The sequence below is a fragment of the Neovison vison genome, chromosome 5, assembly GCF_020171115.1.
Source record: "Neovison vison isolate M4711 chromosome 5, ASM_NN_V1, whole genome shotgun sequence".
Lineage (NCBI taxonomy): Eukaryota > Metazoa > Chordata > Mammalia > Carnivora > Mustelidae > Neogale > Neogale vison.
The window spans coordinates 59,052,827-59,065,820 of NC_058095.1; the positions used below are offsets into that span (position 1 = coordinate 59,052,827).

Below are 12,994 nucleotides of genomic sequence, written 5' to 3' on the forward strand. Positions count from 1 at the left end.
AACAAAGCTGGATTCAAACCAGTCTGGGTCTTGGCCCACGCTTGTTGCCATTGGGCTATTGAACTTCTTTCTAGTCAATGAGAGAAGGATATAAAGGCCAGGAAGCCTCACACGAGGAACCCCCTGTTGTTTGGGTAAGTGGCTTAGCTCCCCGAGCTTGACCTGGTCATCATCACCCTCGTGACCATCATCTTATCACCATCATCCATGCCATGGCCGGAGTAGTCTTTTGGAAACATAGATCCAGAACCTTGGTAAGCTCCCACCCTTGCTTAGGTCTCTTTAATAACTTCTTACTGTTCTGTCTTCTTACTGTCCTACCCCAGGACCTTTGCTCAAGCCATTGCCTCTTCCTGAAAGACTCCACTTTCTGGGTCAGCTTCTCAGTTGACTATTCCCAGGAAGTGATGGTCCTCTTCTTCCTAGTCCTCACCTGACTCTTATTGTGCCTCCATGAGTGAGACTATTTGATTACTCTCTGTGTCTCACTAGACAGGAAATCCCTTGAAGGTAGAGACCTGTGCACCTTACCCTTCACCGCATCCCTAGTGCCTTGCCTGGTGCCTGATGTGCCTTCGGAATGAGTCAATAAATTAGGGGTTCCTTCTTGATTTGAGGTATAAGCCGACTCCTTCACCACCAGTTTCAGGTGCACCAGGTACCAAGTACTCTCAGTGGGGACTCTGGGTTAGTTTACGCATCCTCTATTATCTGTTTGGTAAGGACACGTGACCTTTGTAAAAACCACATCGTGTGCCAAGAGCCTTCTCCTGCCATTCCCTCTTTTTTGGCCATGGCAACCACAAAGGCAGGTACTGTTATCCCTGTTCCACAGATGAGAAGACTGAGGCTTGGAGCAGGTCGCCATCTGGCCAGTGTCACCCAGTAAACCAGCGGTGCCACTTGGAGCAGGACCCAGGCCCTCAGACTTCCCACCGCCTTTCCTTTCATCTGCCGGGGCCAGATTTTACCCCCCCACCTCGTCAAACTGCTCCTCTCATCTCTTCATCCCAAGGGTCAGACGGAATCCCCCAGAAGAGACACGGGGATCACTACCTCCTCCTTCCAACCCAGCCATGACCTTTATCCTCCCAGCCAGTGCTGGAAAGGGAGTGCCCGGCTGTGCCAGGTTCCTGGCCACCATGGGGGAAGGGGGAGGAGATGACAGTCGTCAGCCCCTGCGGGGCTCCTGGCTCCGTCTCCTGGGGAGAGCTGCTCATAATGCAGGGCTGCGGGGCCCAGACCAGCTCTATCCTGGGTGCTTCATGTCCCTGTGAAAAATCTTACAATTATCTGTATCCTCGGGTGCATGCAGTCAACCAAGCTGCTGGCCTGGCTGGGAGGGGCAGCTGGCCGAGGGAAAGGTCCGCCATGGTCTCCTGACTTCATGGTCTTTTGACTCCTAGGCCGGCCGTGGCTGAGGTGCTGAGGAGGGGTGGTGGTGGCGTGGAGTGTGTGTGAGGAGGGTGGGGTGGGGGCAGTGCTGGAGAGGAGTCAGGTGGCACTGGGAGGGGATGTGGAGGCAGGTCCCCGCTTTGTGGTGCATGTCCCCTCTGCAGGTGCAGGGAGGAAGCAAGGGAGAAGGGCTGCTCTGGACCGTTCTCCACCATAGTCTCTCCATAGTCTCACCTGCACGACCTCCCTCCTCGCAAGGGCACAGCCAACCATCGGGGAGCTGTTCATTCTCTCCCAGGGCTCAAGTCTTCCCCCTCACTCCCAAGCTGCATTCTTGCCAACAGAGAATCAGGATGGGTTCCTTTCTCCCCACGTTCTGAGCGGAAGGGGCAACTTCCCGTTCTGCCTGGCAGGACAACTCCCGGCATATTGGATGTGGAGGGGGCCGTGGAGACCCTCTTTCTAGTCTCCATAAGTTTGAAGGGCTCCCGGGGAGGGGACACCTGTGGCCAGCACAGGTGCAGCCGAAACCCAGAGGGACAGAACCCCCACTCCACCGGGTAGGCCTCGGGGCACTCACCTCGTCCCCACTGGGGCGCTCCGTGTGGGAGTGGCAGCGTGTCCCCGCGCCTCCGACAGCCCCAGGTACAGAGTCAGGTAGCCGTTGAGGTAGCCTGTAGAACCCGCATCCCTCCTCCTCTGCCACGGCCAGACTACAAGCTCAGTTTCTCAAGAGGTTCCTCGATGTTGAAGGAGTACCAGCTGATCCAGAACACGAGGCTGAAAGCCAGGATCAGCGCCCCTGTGTAGACCAAAAAGTCCCAGTAGTCGAGGGAGGCGAAGATACCCAGCAGCAGAAGGACCAGACCCACCGCGTCGAGCAGGAGGGCCAGGACAAGGAGGAAGGCACAGCGCCCCGGGTTGCATCTTGCCCATCGCCTCCCCAGGAGCATTGTCCGGGAGCTGCAGGAGGAGCTCCGCTGCACTCCCGGGGCTGATTTGCATGGGCGGGCTGTGGTTCTGCCTCCTGCTGCCCTCGCTGGCTGGCTCGTGGCTGGGTGTGAGCGAACGAGGGAGCCGTCAGGCTGTCTGGATACACAAGGAAGTCCACGTGGGTCTGCCCTTATGAGCCCTGCGGCCCTGGGGCAGGGTGTTCCTTACCTGCTTCATGACTCAGGAATGGTCGACCCAAACAGCCTGACATCGCTGGTAATGGGACTGGTCATGGCTGGGCCAACTCAGTTACGACGTGGCAGGGGAGGAGTCGGGCGCCCCCCAAGGGATTTTCAGTGCCATCGAGGGGCGATCTGGTGCCTTGTCCTCGGACTCCCGAGTCCTGGGCACGTCCCTGCAGGTTTCTCCATCTCCTGGGCTGGGGTGGGGTTTTCGTCCCCCTCACTGCTCTGCCCAGCTCTTCCTGGTGCAGAAGGGAGGTTTTTAAGTAAAGGATAGGGAAGGGAGTTTGTTGACATAAATAGATTCTGAAATTGTGCCATGAGAATTGGTCAGTGTTAGAGACTGAACAGACAGCTGGGGCAGGTGGGGTCTTGTGGATTTCTGCACTCTGAAGTCCGGGGGACCCAGTTTCCTGCACGGGGACGCTCACCCCAGAGATTAAAGTATCTGAGAAGACAGACTCGGGGAGAAGGGGGTTGGTGCTCTGGCCTCTGGCTGCGGAAGACTGGGCGTGGACCGACAGCCTGCTTCAGGCACAAGTCAAGGAAGGTCTACCTGGTTCTCTGCTCTTTTCCAGACCCTCGGACTTGACGTTTGCCTCGTGTCTCAGGTACTCTGCTCACATCCCTGAGGGCATATGTATAACACAGTGGTCTTGTCCCTGTGGCCGCTCACAGGGTATGTCCCCAGTTTGCTGTGGGATCTTGACCTGCGCACCGAGCCTCTCTGGGACTCGGTTTCCCCACACAAGTGAGAGCAGCAGTTTCCACTCTTTCACCTTTCCGGGTAGGTGAGAAAAACAAGCGGCTCCAACTTTGTTTCCTAGTGCAAAATAGGCCAGAATGGGTGAGAAACTTTCAGGAAGGAAGTCCTGGGGCGGGGGCATTATGTGTAATAGGTTTTATTTATTTGTTTGAGAGAGAGAGAGAGAGCGCATGTGAGTGGGGGGAGGGGAGAGGGAGAGGGAGAATTCTCAATCAGACTTCACGCTCAGCGCAGATCCCGATGAACGGCTCGATCCCATGATCCTGAGATCATGACCTGAGCCAAAACCAAGAGTCAGATGCTCAATGGACTAAGTCACCCAGGTGCCCATGTGTTATAGACTTCAGGATCCGAAATACCCAGAGACTTGACTCAAGCCAAGGAGCCATTCTGGAACATCGCCAAGTGAGAAGCAGCTGAGGCCAATCTCCCAGCCAGTGTTGGCTTCCTTTCCTGGGTATATCCTCCGAAGCAGTTAGCTATCGATACAGGAGCACCTGCCAGTGCTGGGGAAGCTGACGCCCCCCCTCCCCCTCCATCCCCTGCCACCTGCTTTGATGAAGAGAGCGTCTGGGAAGAAGAGCTGGTGAACAGCAGTGGCCCCACAGTGGCTGTGTAGTGCTGGGGGGGGGGCGGGATGTGTCCAGGCCTGACTGCCAGCAGGCTCCCCGGTGCCTTTGCAGAGTGCTGCATGCCTGTGAACAATCTGACTGGGAAAATCAGAGCGGTTGATCACCGCACTCCCCTCCGACGTCAGAGGACAGGTCCGAGAGAAGCCAGCCCGGCCTCACTCGTCCCGGACCCCACTCTGCATCCCAGAAAAACACGTGTTCTTTGGGTACCAGGCCTCCTTTTTATTTCTACTATTTTCACATGCACACGCACACGCTTCCAGCTGAAGAAACTCTGACACATTCATCAGCAAAAGGAACGAAATCCAAACCACTCACAACTTCGTATCCAGAGCTCCTCACCACCCACTTGGCACTCATCCTCCAGAGCCACAAATACCCCTTTCCTGTCTTCTGGAAACGGGCCACATTGCACACCCAGTTCTGCAGCCTGCCTTCTCTCCTTGCGCCGTGTGGCCGTTCTTCCATGGGGCAAACGTGGGCCCTGGAAGAACCCTGATGCCCCCAGCCCATGGTCCTTCCTGTTCCTGTTTCCCAGTGCCCCATTTCCTGCGCGTGAGGCCCTCTGATGTTTACAAAGCTGGGATAGACACGGGGGTGGGGGGCGGAAGCCAGGTGAGACTGGAGCCCTGGAGTGGGACCGCTGGAAGAGGAGGTGGGGACGGGAGGAGCCGGCAGGGTGTGGCTGGCCGAGGGGGGACACAGAGTGCCAGGGAGAGCCCAGGCCAGGGGCAGGTGGCGAGCAGGAACCCTCAGTTGACTGGACACGGCACAGCTTGGGGGGCTCAGTTGGAACAAGGACGCCAGCCCCTTCTTCTCCCACACAGAGCTTTCCTGACCTCTCCCCTCATCAGCGGGGAGCAGCCACTGTGGGGAATCACCTTGTGGCATTCCTGGGGCTGCTCCGACAGAGAACCCCAAACTGGGAGCTCCAGCCCCAGAAACGGTGGCCAGAAGTCTGAGACCTTGGTGAGATCAGGGTGGGTTCTTTCTGAGGGCTGGGAGGGAGACTCCATTCCTTGCCCTCCTGCTTGCTTCTGGGGGTGGTTTCCTGGCAATCCTGGGAATCCCTGGCCTGGTATATCACCTTCCCTTTCGAGCATCATTCTCCTGTGTGCCTATCTCTGTGTCCAAATGTCCCCTTTCTGTAAGGACCCCAATTATATAGGATGAAGGGTGCATTCTACTGCAGTTTGACCCCCCTCTTAGCTAATTGCATCTGTGACAACCCTGTTTCCAAACTAGGTCACATTCTGGGGTATTAGGGGTTAGGATGTCAACACAGGAATTCAGAGGGGACATAATTCAATCATTGACAATAGCTAATAAGCTTGTTTATTTGTTTTTGGACACCCCTTGACTTTAGCTGTAGTGTAGATAAAGACTGAGACTTGAAAACAGGGCTTTCCGAAACAGACGTAATTACAAAGTCAGCACCCCATTAGCGGTGGCCCACCATGCCACCAGGCAACCTTAAGGAAAGAGATGGTCCTGACTGTTCCTATGTCATTGGGAGAGAAGCTGAGGAGGCCCTGCTAGGCTCTGGCTGGCTGCCCCCCCGTCCACTAAAGCAAGGAGCTCGTCCTCCGCAATTGGGTAACCCTGAGTGACCCCAACACACTTAGAAGCCTCAACCAAAGAGGGATTTAGATTAGACCAGTGCGACTCTGAGTCAGGCAGCTGGGGATAAGACCTGGTACAGAACCTGACACCACGGAGTTAACAGTCTAAGGGGGGAGTCATGACGAATAATAATTAAAGAATACATAAGTGCTTTAATGTCTGGAGGTGATACAGACAATGGAAAGAATTACAAGAACATGGGTTAACAATCGGTTAAGTGTTGGACTTTTGGTCTTGGCTCAGGTCACCATCTCAGGGTCTTGAGATCAAGCCCTGTATGGCGCTCCATGCTCTGTGGGGAGTCTGCTTCTCTCCATCTCCTTGGCCCCTCCCCCCAAAAATAAAATAAATAAAATCTTAACAAGAATTACAAAAATGGGGAAACGTAGGACAGCTGGCATGTGTGATGCCTTCCAAACCATGAGCACAGTGTGGAGGGCACAGCTGGAAACCCAGCCCCTTGGTGCCTCTACTTCTAAGACTTCTCATGCTGCCAGGGCTGCCCCTGGGGCTTAGAGGGGTGAGTCTTCCTGCTGCTGCCTCACAGATTGGCTTCATCTTGGCGGCTGGCATCTTGTCACTCCCATGGAAAGCCACCATCTGTCATCTGCCTGTGATGTCACCAGGATGACAGTGTCTCTGTGACCTGGATTCTAAAGGGCGGTCTGAGATCGAGAGACCAGGGACAGGCCAGCCAGGTGCTCAGCTGACCCAGAGTCACAGTTCCCGGGCCCAACTCTGTGAATGACCAAGGCCCAGTCACCGGCTGAGTTGTCAGGGCTCGGATGTTGGGAGGGTGTAGCCTCACACCAGCCTGTGCTACTCACCAGCTGTGTGACCTTGGGCAAGTCACTTGCCCTCTCTGTGCCTTCATCTCCTCATTGCAAAATAATCCCTATTTCTCAGGGTTACTGGAAAGATTGCATGAGTTTGTAGATGTCAAGAGCTTAGCACCAGCACACTGTAACAGGAAGTGTTACTGTTGTGGTTGTCACTGGTGTCCCTTACGTTCTTTCTGCCCTGATGCATTTGTGGAGAAAACCCCAGATTGGAAGGGATCCACATTGACCCTCTTCACGAGCATCTCTTCCTTTTATCGATCTTGGCTTCTCCTGGTTCCAGCTCCCTGCCCTCCTGAGTCCCCTGACACCCACTGAGTCCAGTGCGGACATGCCGAGCCCTTTCTCCAGCTCTGATGGGCACAGAGCCAGCGGTGTGGGTCCCTTCTTCTCATGAAATGCCCTTCCAGTCCCTAGACTCTCATCTTCATCTGCACCGTTCTCAATTCTGTCAACTTCTCCTACTCCCAGAATCCGGTGTCTATCATTCATGCACCATGTCCAGGATTTGGCCACAGCTGGGGTCTGCTTCTATTATAGATTATGTTAATTTGTTAATGTGTTGTTACAGCAACTTGTTGAATTTTTTGGATTCTTTTTTTTTTTTAACTTCAGTTCATTACTGTCAGCCTCAGTGGAAAACTGTCACTCACAACAGACAGAAGGTATTCTAGAATGCATACACTGAAAACAAAACAATGTAATTAAACTAGACCAGAGACTGTCAAACATTTTAGACTTTGTGGGCCATAAGGTCTCTGTTACAACCACTCAATTCTGCCGTCGTAGCAGAAGAGTCATAAACAATATATAAATGAATGGTGGGGCTGTGTTCTAATAAAACTTTATTTACAAAACCAGGCAGTGGGCCAAACTTAACAACTCCTGCAAAACTGAGGTTGCTGAAACCTGACACCTGTACTTTTTTTTGGTCAAATTACGTCCTGAGAGTCACATGTTTTAGAGGGGAGAAATGCAGTGTTTTCTCAGGCTGGAGCCTAGGGTCAGTGTTTTCAGAACTATATTCCCGCTTGCCTTAGGCGTGTCTGACATTACTCACAGCTCTTCATTCTTCCTCTGTTGGGCTACAAACTTGGACTTTAGAGACTTCCCCGGAGTGTACTGCCTGGGCTTCTAGAATCCATCCACCTGCTACCCACAGGCTCAGCTCTCTCCCCTGGTCTTCCTGTCTTATTCCACACCAGGCTGGCCTAAACCCTCATCATTCCCATCAGAGCTCAAGATCCTCCCCCCACTGCCACCTCCCCCTTGCTCATGACCTTCACTCTCGGCAGGCCGATGATGTAGCTCCCTATTTAGCAGAGAACCATATTTCCATGCCTTGGTGTTGTACTTTTGTGTACATCGGGTGGGCCCATGTCCACATTCAGGATCTGCTTGTCTCCTCAGCAGCCCTGTGCCTGCCTCAATGTTGAGAGCAGTCAGGAGAGTCACCTACATTCACCTGATAAGTAAGGAACAGCTCTAGCCACAACCCGGTCCTGTCGGCTGGGATACATGAAATCCCTCTTTCCCGCTCCCAGTCCCCGTGCCAGCTCTCTCCCCAGCACCTGCGAGACCCAAGTTCGTTGCTTTCTTACTCCCATTCAAATTTTATGATTTATTTTTAAGAATTTCATTGTGACAAAATATACACAGCATACATTTAGCATTTTAACTATTTTAAAAAAGATTTTTATTTATGTATTTGAGAGAGAGCGAGAGAGCTGGGGGCAGAGGGAGAGAGACACGCAGACTCCACGCTGAGCGTGAGCCTGATGCAAGACTTGGTCTCAAGACCCTGAGATCATGACGTGGGCTGAAACCGAGTCGGACACTTAAGCGGCTAAGCCACCCAGTCACCCTGCATTTTATTTTATTTTTTCTTAAGATTTTAATTATTTGACAGAGAGAGATGGCGAGAGAGGGAACACAAGCAGGCAGAGTAGGAGAGGGAGAAGCAGGCTTCCCACTGAGCAGGGAGCCCAAGGCGGGGCTCAATTCCAGGACCCCAGGATCATGACCTGAGCAGAAGGCAGATGCTTAACTGACTGAGCCATCCAGGTGCCCCTATTTTAACTTATTTTAACTCTGCAATCTGTTGGCATTCAGTACATTCACACTATTGTGCATCTCCGGAACTTTCTCATGTCCCCAGATGCAACTCTGTCCCCATGAAACACTAACTTTCCGTTCCCCTGTGGCCCTAGCTCCTGGCCACCACCATTGTACTTTCTGTCTCTATCAATTTGCTTCCTCTGAGTATGTGTTATGTGTGGGGTCAGGCCCTGTTTAACCCTCTTGGCTCTGGCTTATTTCACTCTGCATGGCATCCTCAAGTTTCGTCCATATTGTAGTTTGTGCCAGATGCTCCTTCCTCTTGAAGACTGGACATTATGTATATATACATCACGTTTTGTTTATCTGTCCACCTGTCTTCGGATGCTTGGGTTGCCTTCACCTTTCGGCTGTTGTGAATAATGCTGCTGTGAACATGGGCATACCAATACCCATACAATGAATCCTTGCTTTCAGTTCTTTCACGTATATACCTCAAAGTGAAGTTGCTGGGTAACATGTGACTGTGTGGAACTATTTGAGGACCTGCCATATTGCTCTTGCTGGTGGCTGTACCATATTCCGTTCTCACCAATGGCACACAAGGACTCTGATCTCCTCATCGTCTCCCTACACTTGTTTTCCGTTTTGTCTGGGTTTTGGTTTTTTTGAGAATAGTCCTAATGGCTACAAGGGGGTGTGTTCCTATTTGGCTTGCTAGTGGCTTTTATAATAGTACCTGGCACATTTATGGAGGTCACTTGTCAAGTTCTCCATCATCCTCACTCGGCTGGGCATCCCTTCCAGCCCGGGAGCCGCTCTGCCCTCTCTTTGTAACTCACGTTTGTAACTAACTCCCACTGTTTATTGACTAGACTCATGTCATAACACTGGAGCTCGGAAAAGCTCAGTGTCTTACCAGAGTTTCTCCAGCTCTGCTATGATCCATTCCAAGTTCCCGTGTCTCTTTCCTCCCCCTCCTCCCTGTGTCTGAGGAAGCAATGCTCCTACAGCTCTCCCTTTCCAAAGCAAAATGCCTCCCTCCACAGTATCACCCAGGGAAAATGATCTTCTGCACTTCTCCCTGGTTTGTCCCCTGCACCCATTTGGTTTTGCTCTCCATTTCCACCAGCACTCAGCTCTGAGTGGATTGCTGGGCACTCAGAGATGTCAGAGCTGTGAGTCCCAAGACATCACCATCGGGATATCTGCTGGGTTTGGTGCTAGAATCCTAACTTTCTGTCTCAATTCTTCTTGCCATGACTTGCCTGCCTTGGGAGCAGCCAGCTGCAAAGCCTGGGTGCTAGGGTTAAGCTGCACAGAGCTCAGCTGCCCAGGAACCCTTCCTCTCCCAGCCACGGACCAAGCTCCAGGATCTCTGCTTGGATGGGTCCGTGCCCAGGTCCTACAGCCACTTTGGACATGCCTCTCCACTCATGGGCTCTGCTGAGAGCCAAGCTCAGCTCTCTTGGGCTGCTGAAGAAACTTTAGGTGCAGAGTCGGCTCTAAGTGACCAAGAGAAAGATAGTGCCCGCCTTCGAGGAGCTTAAGGTGGAGAGCGGGGTGGAAGGAGTAGGGACGTGGGGAAGCAGATGACCACGAGTCCTGTCAATTACTGTATAAATATGGCAGAGATCCGTGGTCCAAGGTCAAGGATCCCCTTCCTATGAAAGCGTGAGAAAGAAGATGTGGACCAAGGCTTCACTGAGGAACTGATGTTTGAGCTGAGAGCCAAAGGATGAGTAAGTGAGGGTCACTGAGGAGGGGTGAAGAGGAGGTGACAGCATTCCAGGAGAGGCAGGAGCATCTACACTAGCAGTCTAGTGGCAGGTGGCACCTGGTGGGGCTGGGACAGGAGGAGGAGAGACGGTTAAAAACCACATTAACGTCTTCCTCCCAAGAGCGTCAGGGAGCTGTTGGAGAGTCCTAGGCACAAAGCAAAACGATCCATATTTTTAAAAAGGTTTTATTTATTTGAGAGAGTGAGCAAGCACAGAGGGAGAGTGAGAGGGAGAAGCAGTCTCCCCACGGAGCAGGAGCCCGATGTGGGTCTCAATCCCAGGACCCTGACATCATGATGTGGGCCGAAGGCTTCAACCCATGAAGCCCCCCAGGCGTCCATATTTTTGAAAGAGTGTTCTTGCTGCTGTGGGGAGAGCCGTATGGAGGGGACCAAGAATGGGCACCTGGCAAGCAGTAAGTGGGTTGCGGGAGACCAAGGAAGAGGTGGGGCTGGTGACAGTGGGCATGGAAACAAGTGGATCCACCTGAGACATAACCAGGGAGCGAAACCAACAGGACAGGGTGACGGATTCAATGGGGGGGGGCGGGGGCGGGAACGCGAAGGGGTCATAGCTGGATACCAGATTTCTCTTTCATCAAACTGGATGGCCGTGGTGCCTCCTGAGATGGGATACACTGGAAGGGGGCCTGGCGGGGCTCAGCAATCATGATAGATGGGCTGGGAGCTCTAGCTCTGGTCAGGGACAGGGATTTGCAAGCCCACAGCAAGCTGGTGACGGAGACGCAAGTGTTGTCTTCTTGAGATAGAGCATGATAAGACAAGAAGCCCTGGGACGGGTCTTGAGCATCTCCCCGTTGAATGGCTGGATGGAGTAGAGTCAGTCAGCCAAGGAGACCGGAAAAGAACACTACAGAGATAGGGGGAAACCACGGCCTCATTCTATCTTGAATCCAACGGGAGAAAAAAATGTCTCAGAAGAGGTTAGATTGGTCCGTTGTGTTGAATGCTGTTGAAAGATCAAGTCGGCTAACGTATCTTCCCAGGGCTCACCCAGCGGGGCGGATCCGCCAAAATGGCCTTGCCTTCCCCTCTCTTCTGCAATGCACCTGCTGGTTGTCCTCTGGAGCCCATGGCTGCTGGCACTGCAGGCACGTGGACTCCACCTGGGCTTTGACTCTGCTAAGCTTGGCCAGAGGAAGCTGGCATGGGAGGCTTTTACCCGTAGGATGCATGAGAACGAGCACCCAAATGGTGCGAAGTCTACAGCGAGAACTGAAACCCAAAGACCCTGTGAAGCCTGGCTCACGGGGGTCTGGTGCTGGCCTGGAGGGAAGGTCCCTGGGGAGCTGTGGGCTAATGCCCTAACTTGGTGGATTTGCAAAAAAAACAAAAACAAAAACAAACAAAACACTCCAGTATTTGTTGTAGTTAACCTAAATTTAAATGTAAATACCCAGATGTGGCTACCATATTGGAGAGTGCCATCCATTTCTTCAGAGACTTGGATATTTCCCATTTGGCAGGTCCCAACGAGCCCTCTTGAGCTCTCTGGACCTCCAAAGAGGGTGCTGTGGCCTTAGGATCAAGAGACCCAGCTTCAAGGTTGATTCTGACCCCGTTAGCCACGGGACCAGTCTAGCCCTGCACCTTACACACTGCACTGGAACCCATGGGCTCTGAGAAGCTCCGGGGCTCTTCCCCAGGGATGATGTCTATGGGCAGGCAGATGGTTCCTGGAGGTAGAAGATGGGGAAGCGGAAGGAGGGAAGACTAGGGAACTGAGGGGATCAATGTCTTTGCTCAGACCTATCTGTAGGGACATCTACAGAGCGGGCTGCTGTCCACATGGCCAGTGGTGGGTCCTTCCAGGGCAGGAGGCCCAGGGCTCAGAATACTTGGCCTCCTTGGCCTTGCACTGGGGTCTTTGGGACCTGCTCTCTCAAACCCACAAGGGATTGTGGAATATCTCTTCCTCGGCCCTAAGAGAACAGATTGGAGCAGGAGAGGCCTGAATGAGGACACTAGTGACCGAACCCAGGGGCACTGGGGATGGAGAAAGAGAGGACTGGGAGGGGTTTAGGAGACCGATTGGGTGTAGGGGTGTGGCAGTGACACACACGTGGGTCTGGAGGACGCAGTGTGGGGACACACAGTGAATTCTTCTGACACCGGTCAGCCTGACTCCAGGGGCCATCCAGGGTGGGATGTGCTGTCTGGGGCTTGGCACAGGTGTCAGCAGCAGCAGCCGGCTTGGGTGGCATTCACCGAAGCCGGGGCTCGGGTGCAGGTGGCGGGGCAGCTGGGGGTGACCGGCACAGCGGGATGGAGGGCTGAACAGGCATGAGGAGGAGGATCCTGGACAGGCATGGGTCGTGAAGGAGGAGCCAGAGCAGGAGAGGGATGAGCGGAAGGAGAGGCCACAGGCCAACAGCATGGCACGCCTCCATACCAGGTCCCCTTGGGAAGGAGTTGGGGTGGGATTCACACCACCGTGGGGAGGAGAGCGGGGAGGTGAGGAGGACGGGAGAGATGGCGTCTCCAACACCCACTGGGCTTCCCTCCTCAGGGGGGCTCCCTCTGCTGGAATGTTTTCCCCACACCTTCCCCCGAGACCTCCTTCTCCTCCTTCAGGTCTCCCCACCCCCCTCCCTGTTCCCCACCCTCTCCCTGCCCCCTGACTCCGTGGTCTGCATCGCTCTCTGACAGCCCGTTTCTTGCTCATGTCCTTGTCCATGGCCCTCCGGGGTGGGGGTGGGGGGTTC

The 12,994-nt window shown here is 53.7% G+C and overlaps 1 protein-coding gene across 1 annotated transcript; it reads right to left on the bottom strand.

Annotated features, from left to right (window-relative positions):
• Positions 1-2,077: 2,077 nt before the first annotated feature.
• TMEM238L (transmembrane protein 238 like) lies at positions 2,078-2,348 on the bottom strand. Its single transcript, XM_044250618.1, has one exon. The coding sequence runs from the start codon at positions 2,346-2,348 to the stop codon at positions 2,109-2,111; it is 240 nt and encodes a 79-aa protein (XP_044106553.1). The 3' UTR covers positions 2,078-2,108.
• Between the last annotated feature and the right edge of the window lie 10,646 nt (positions 2,349-12,994).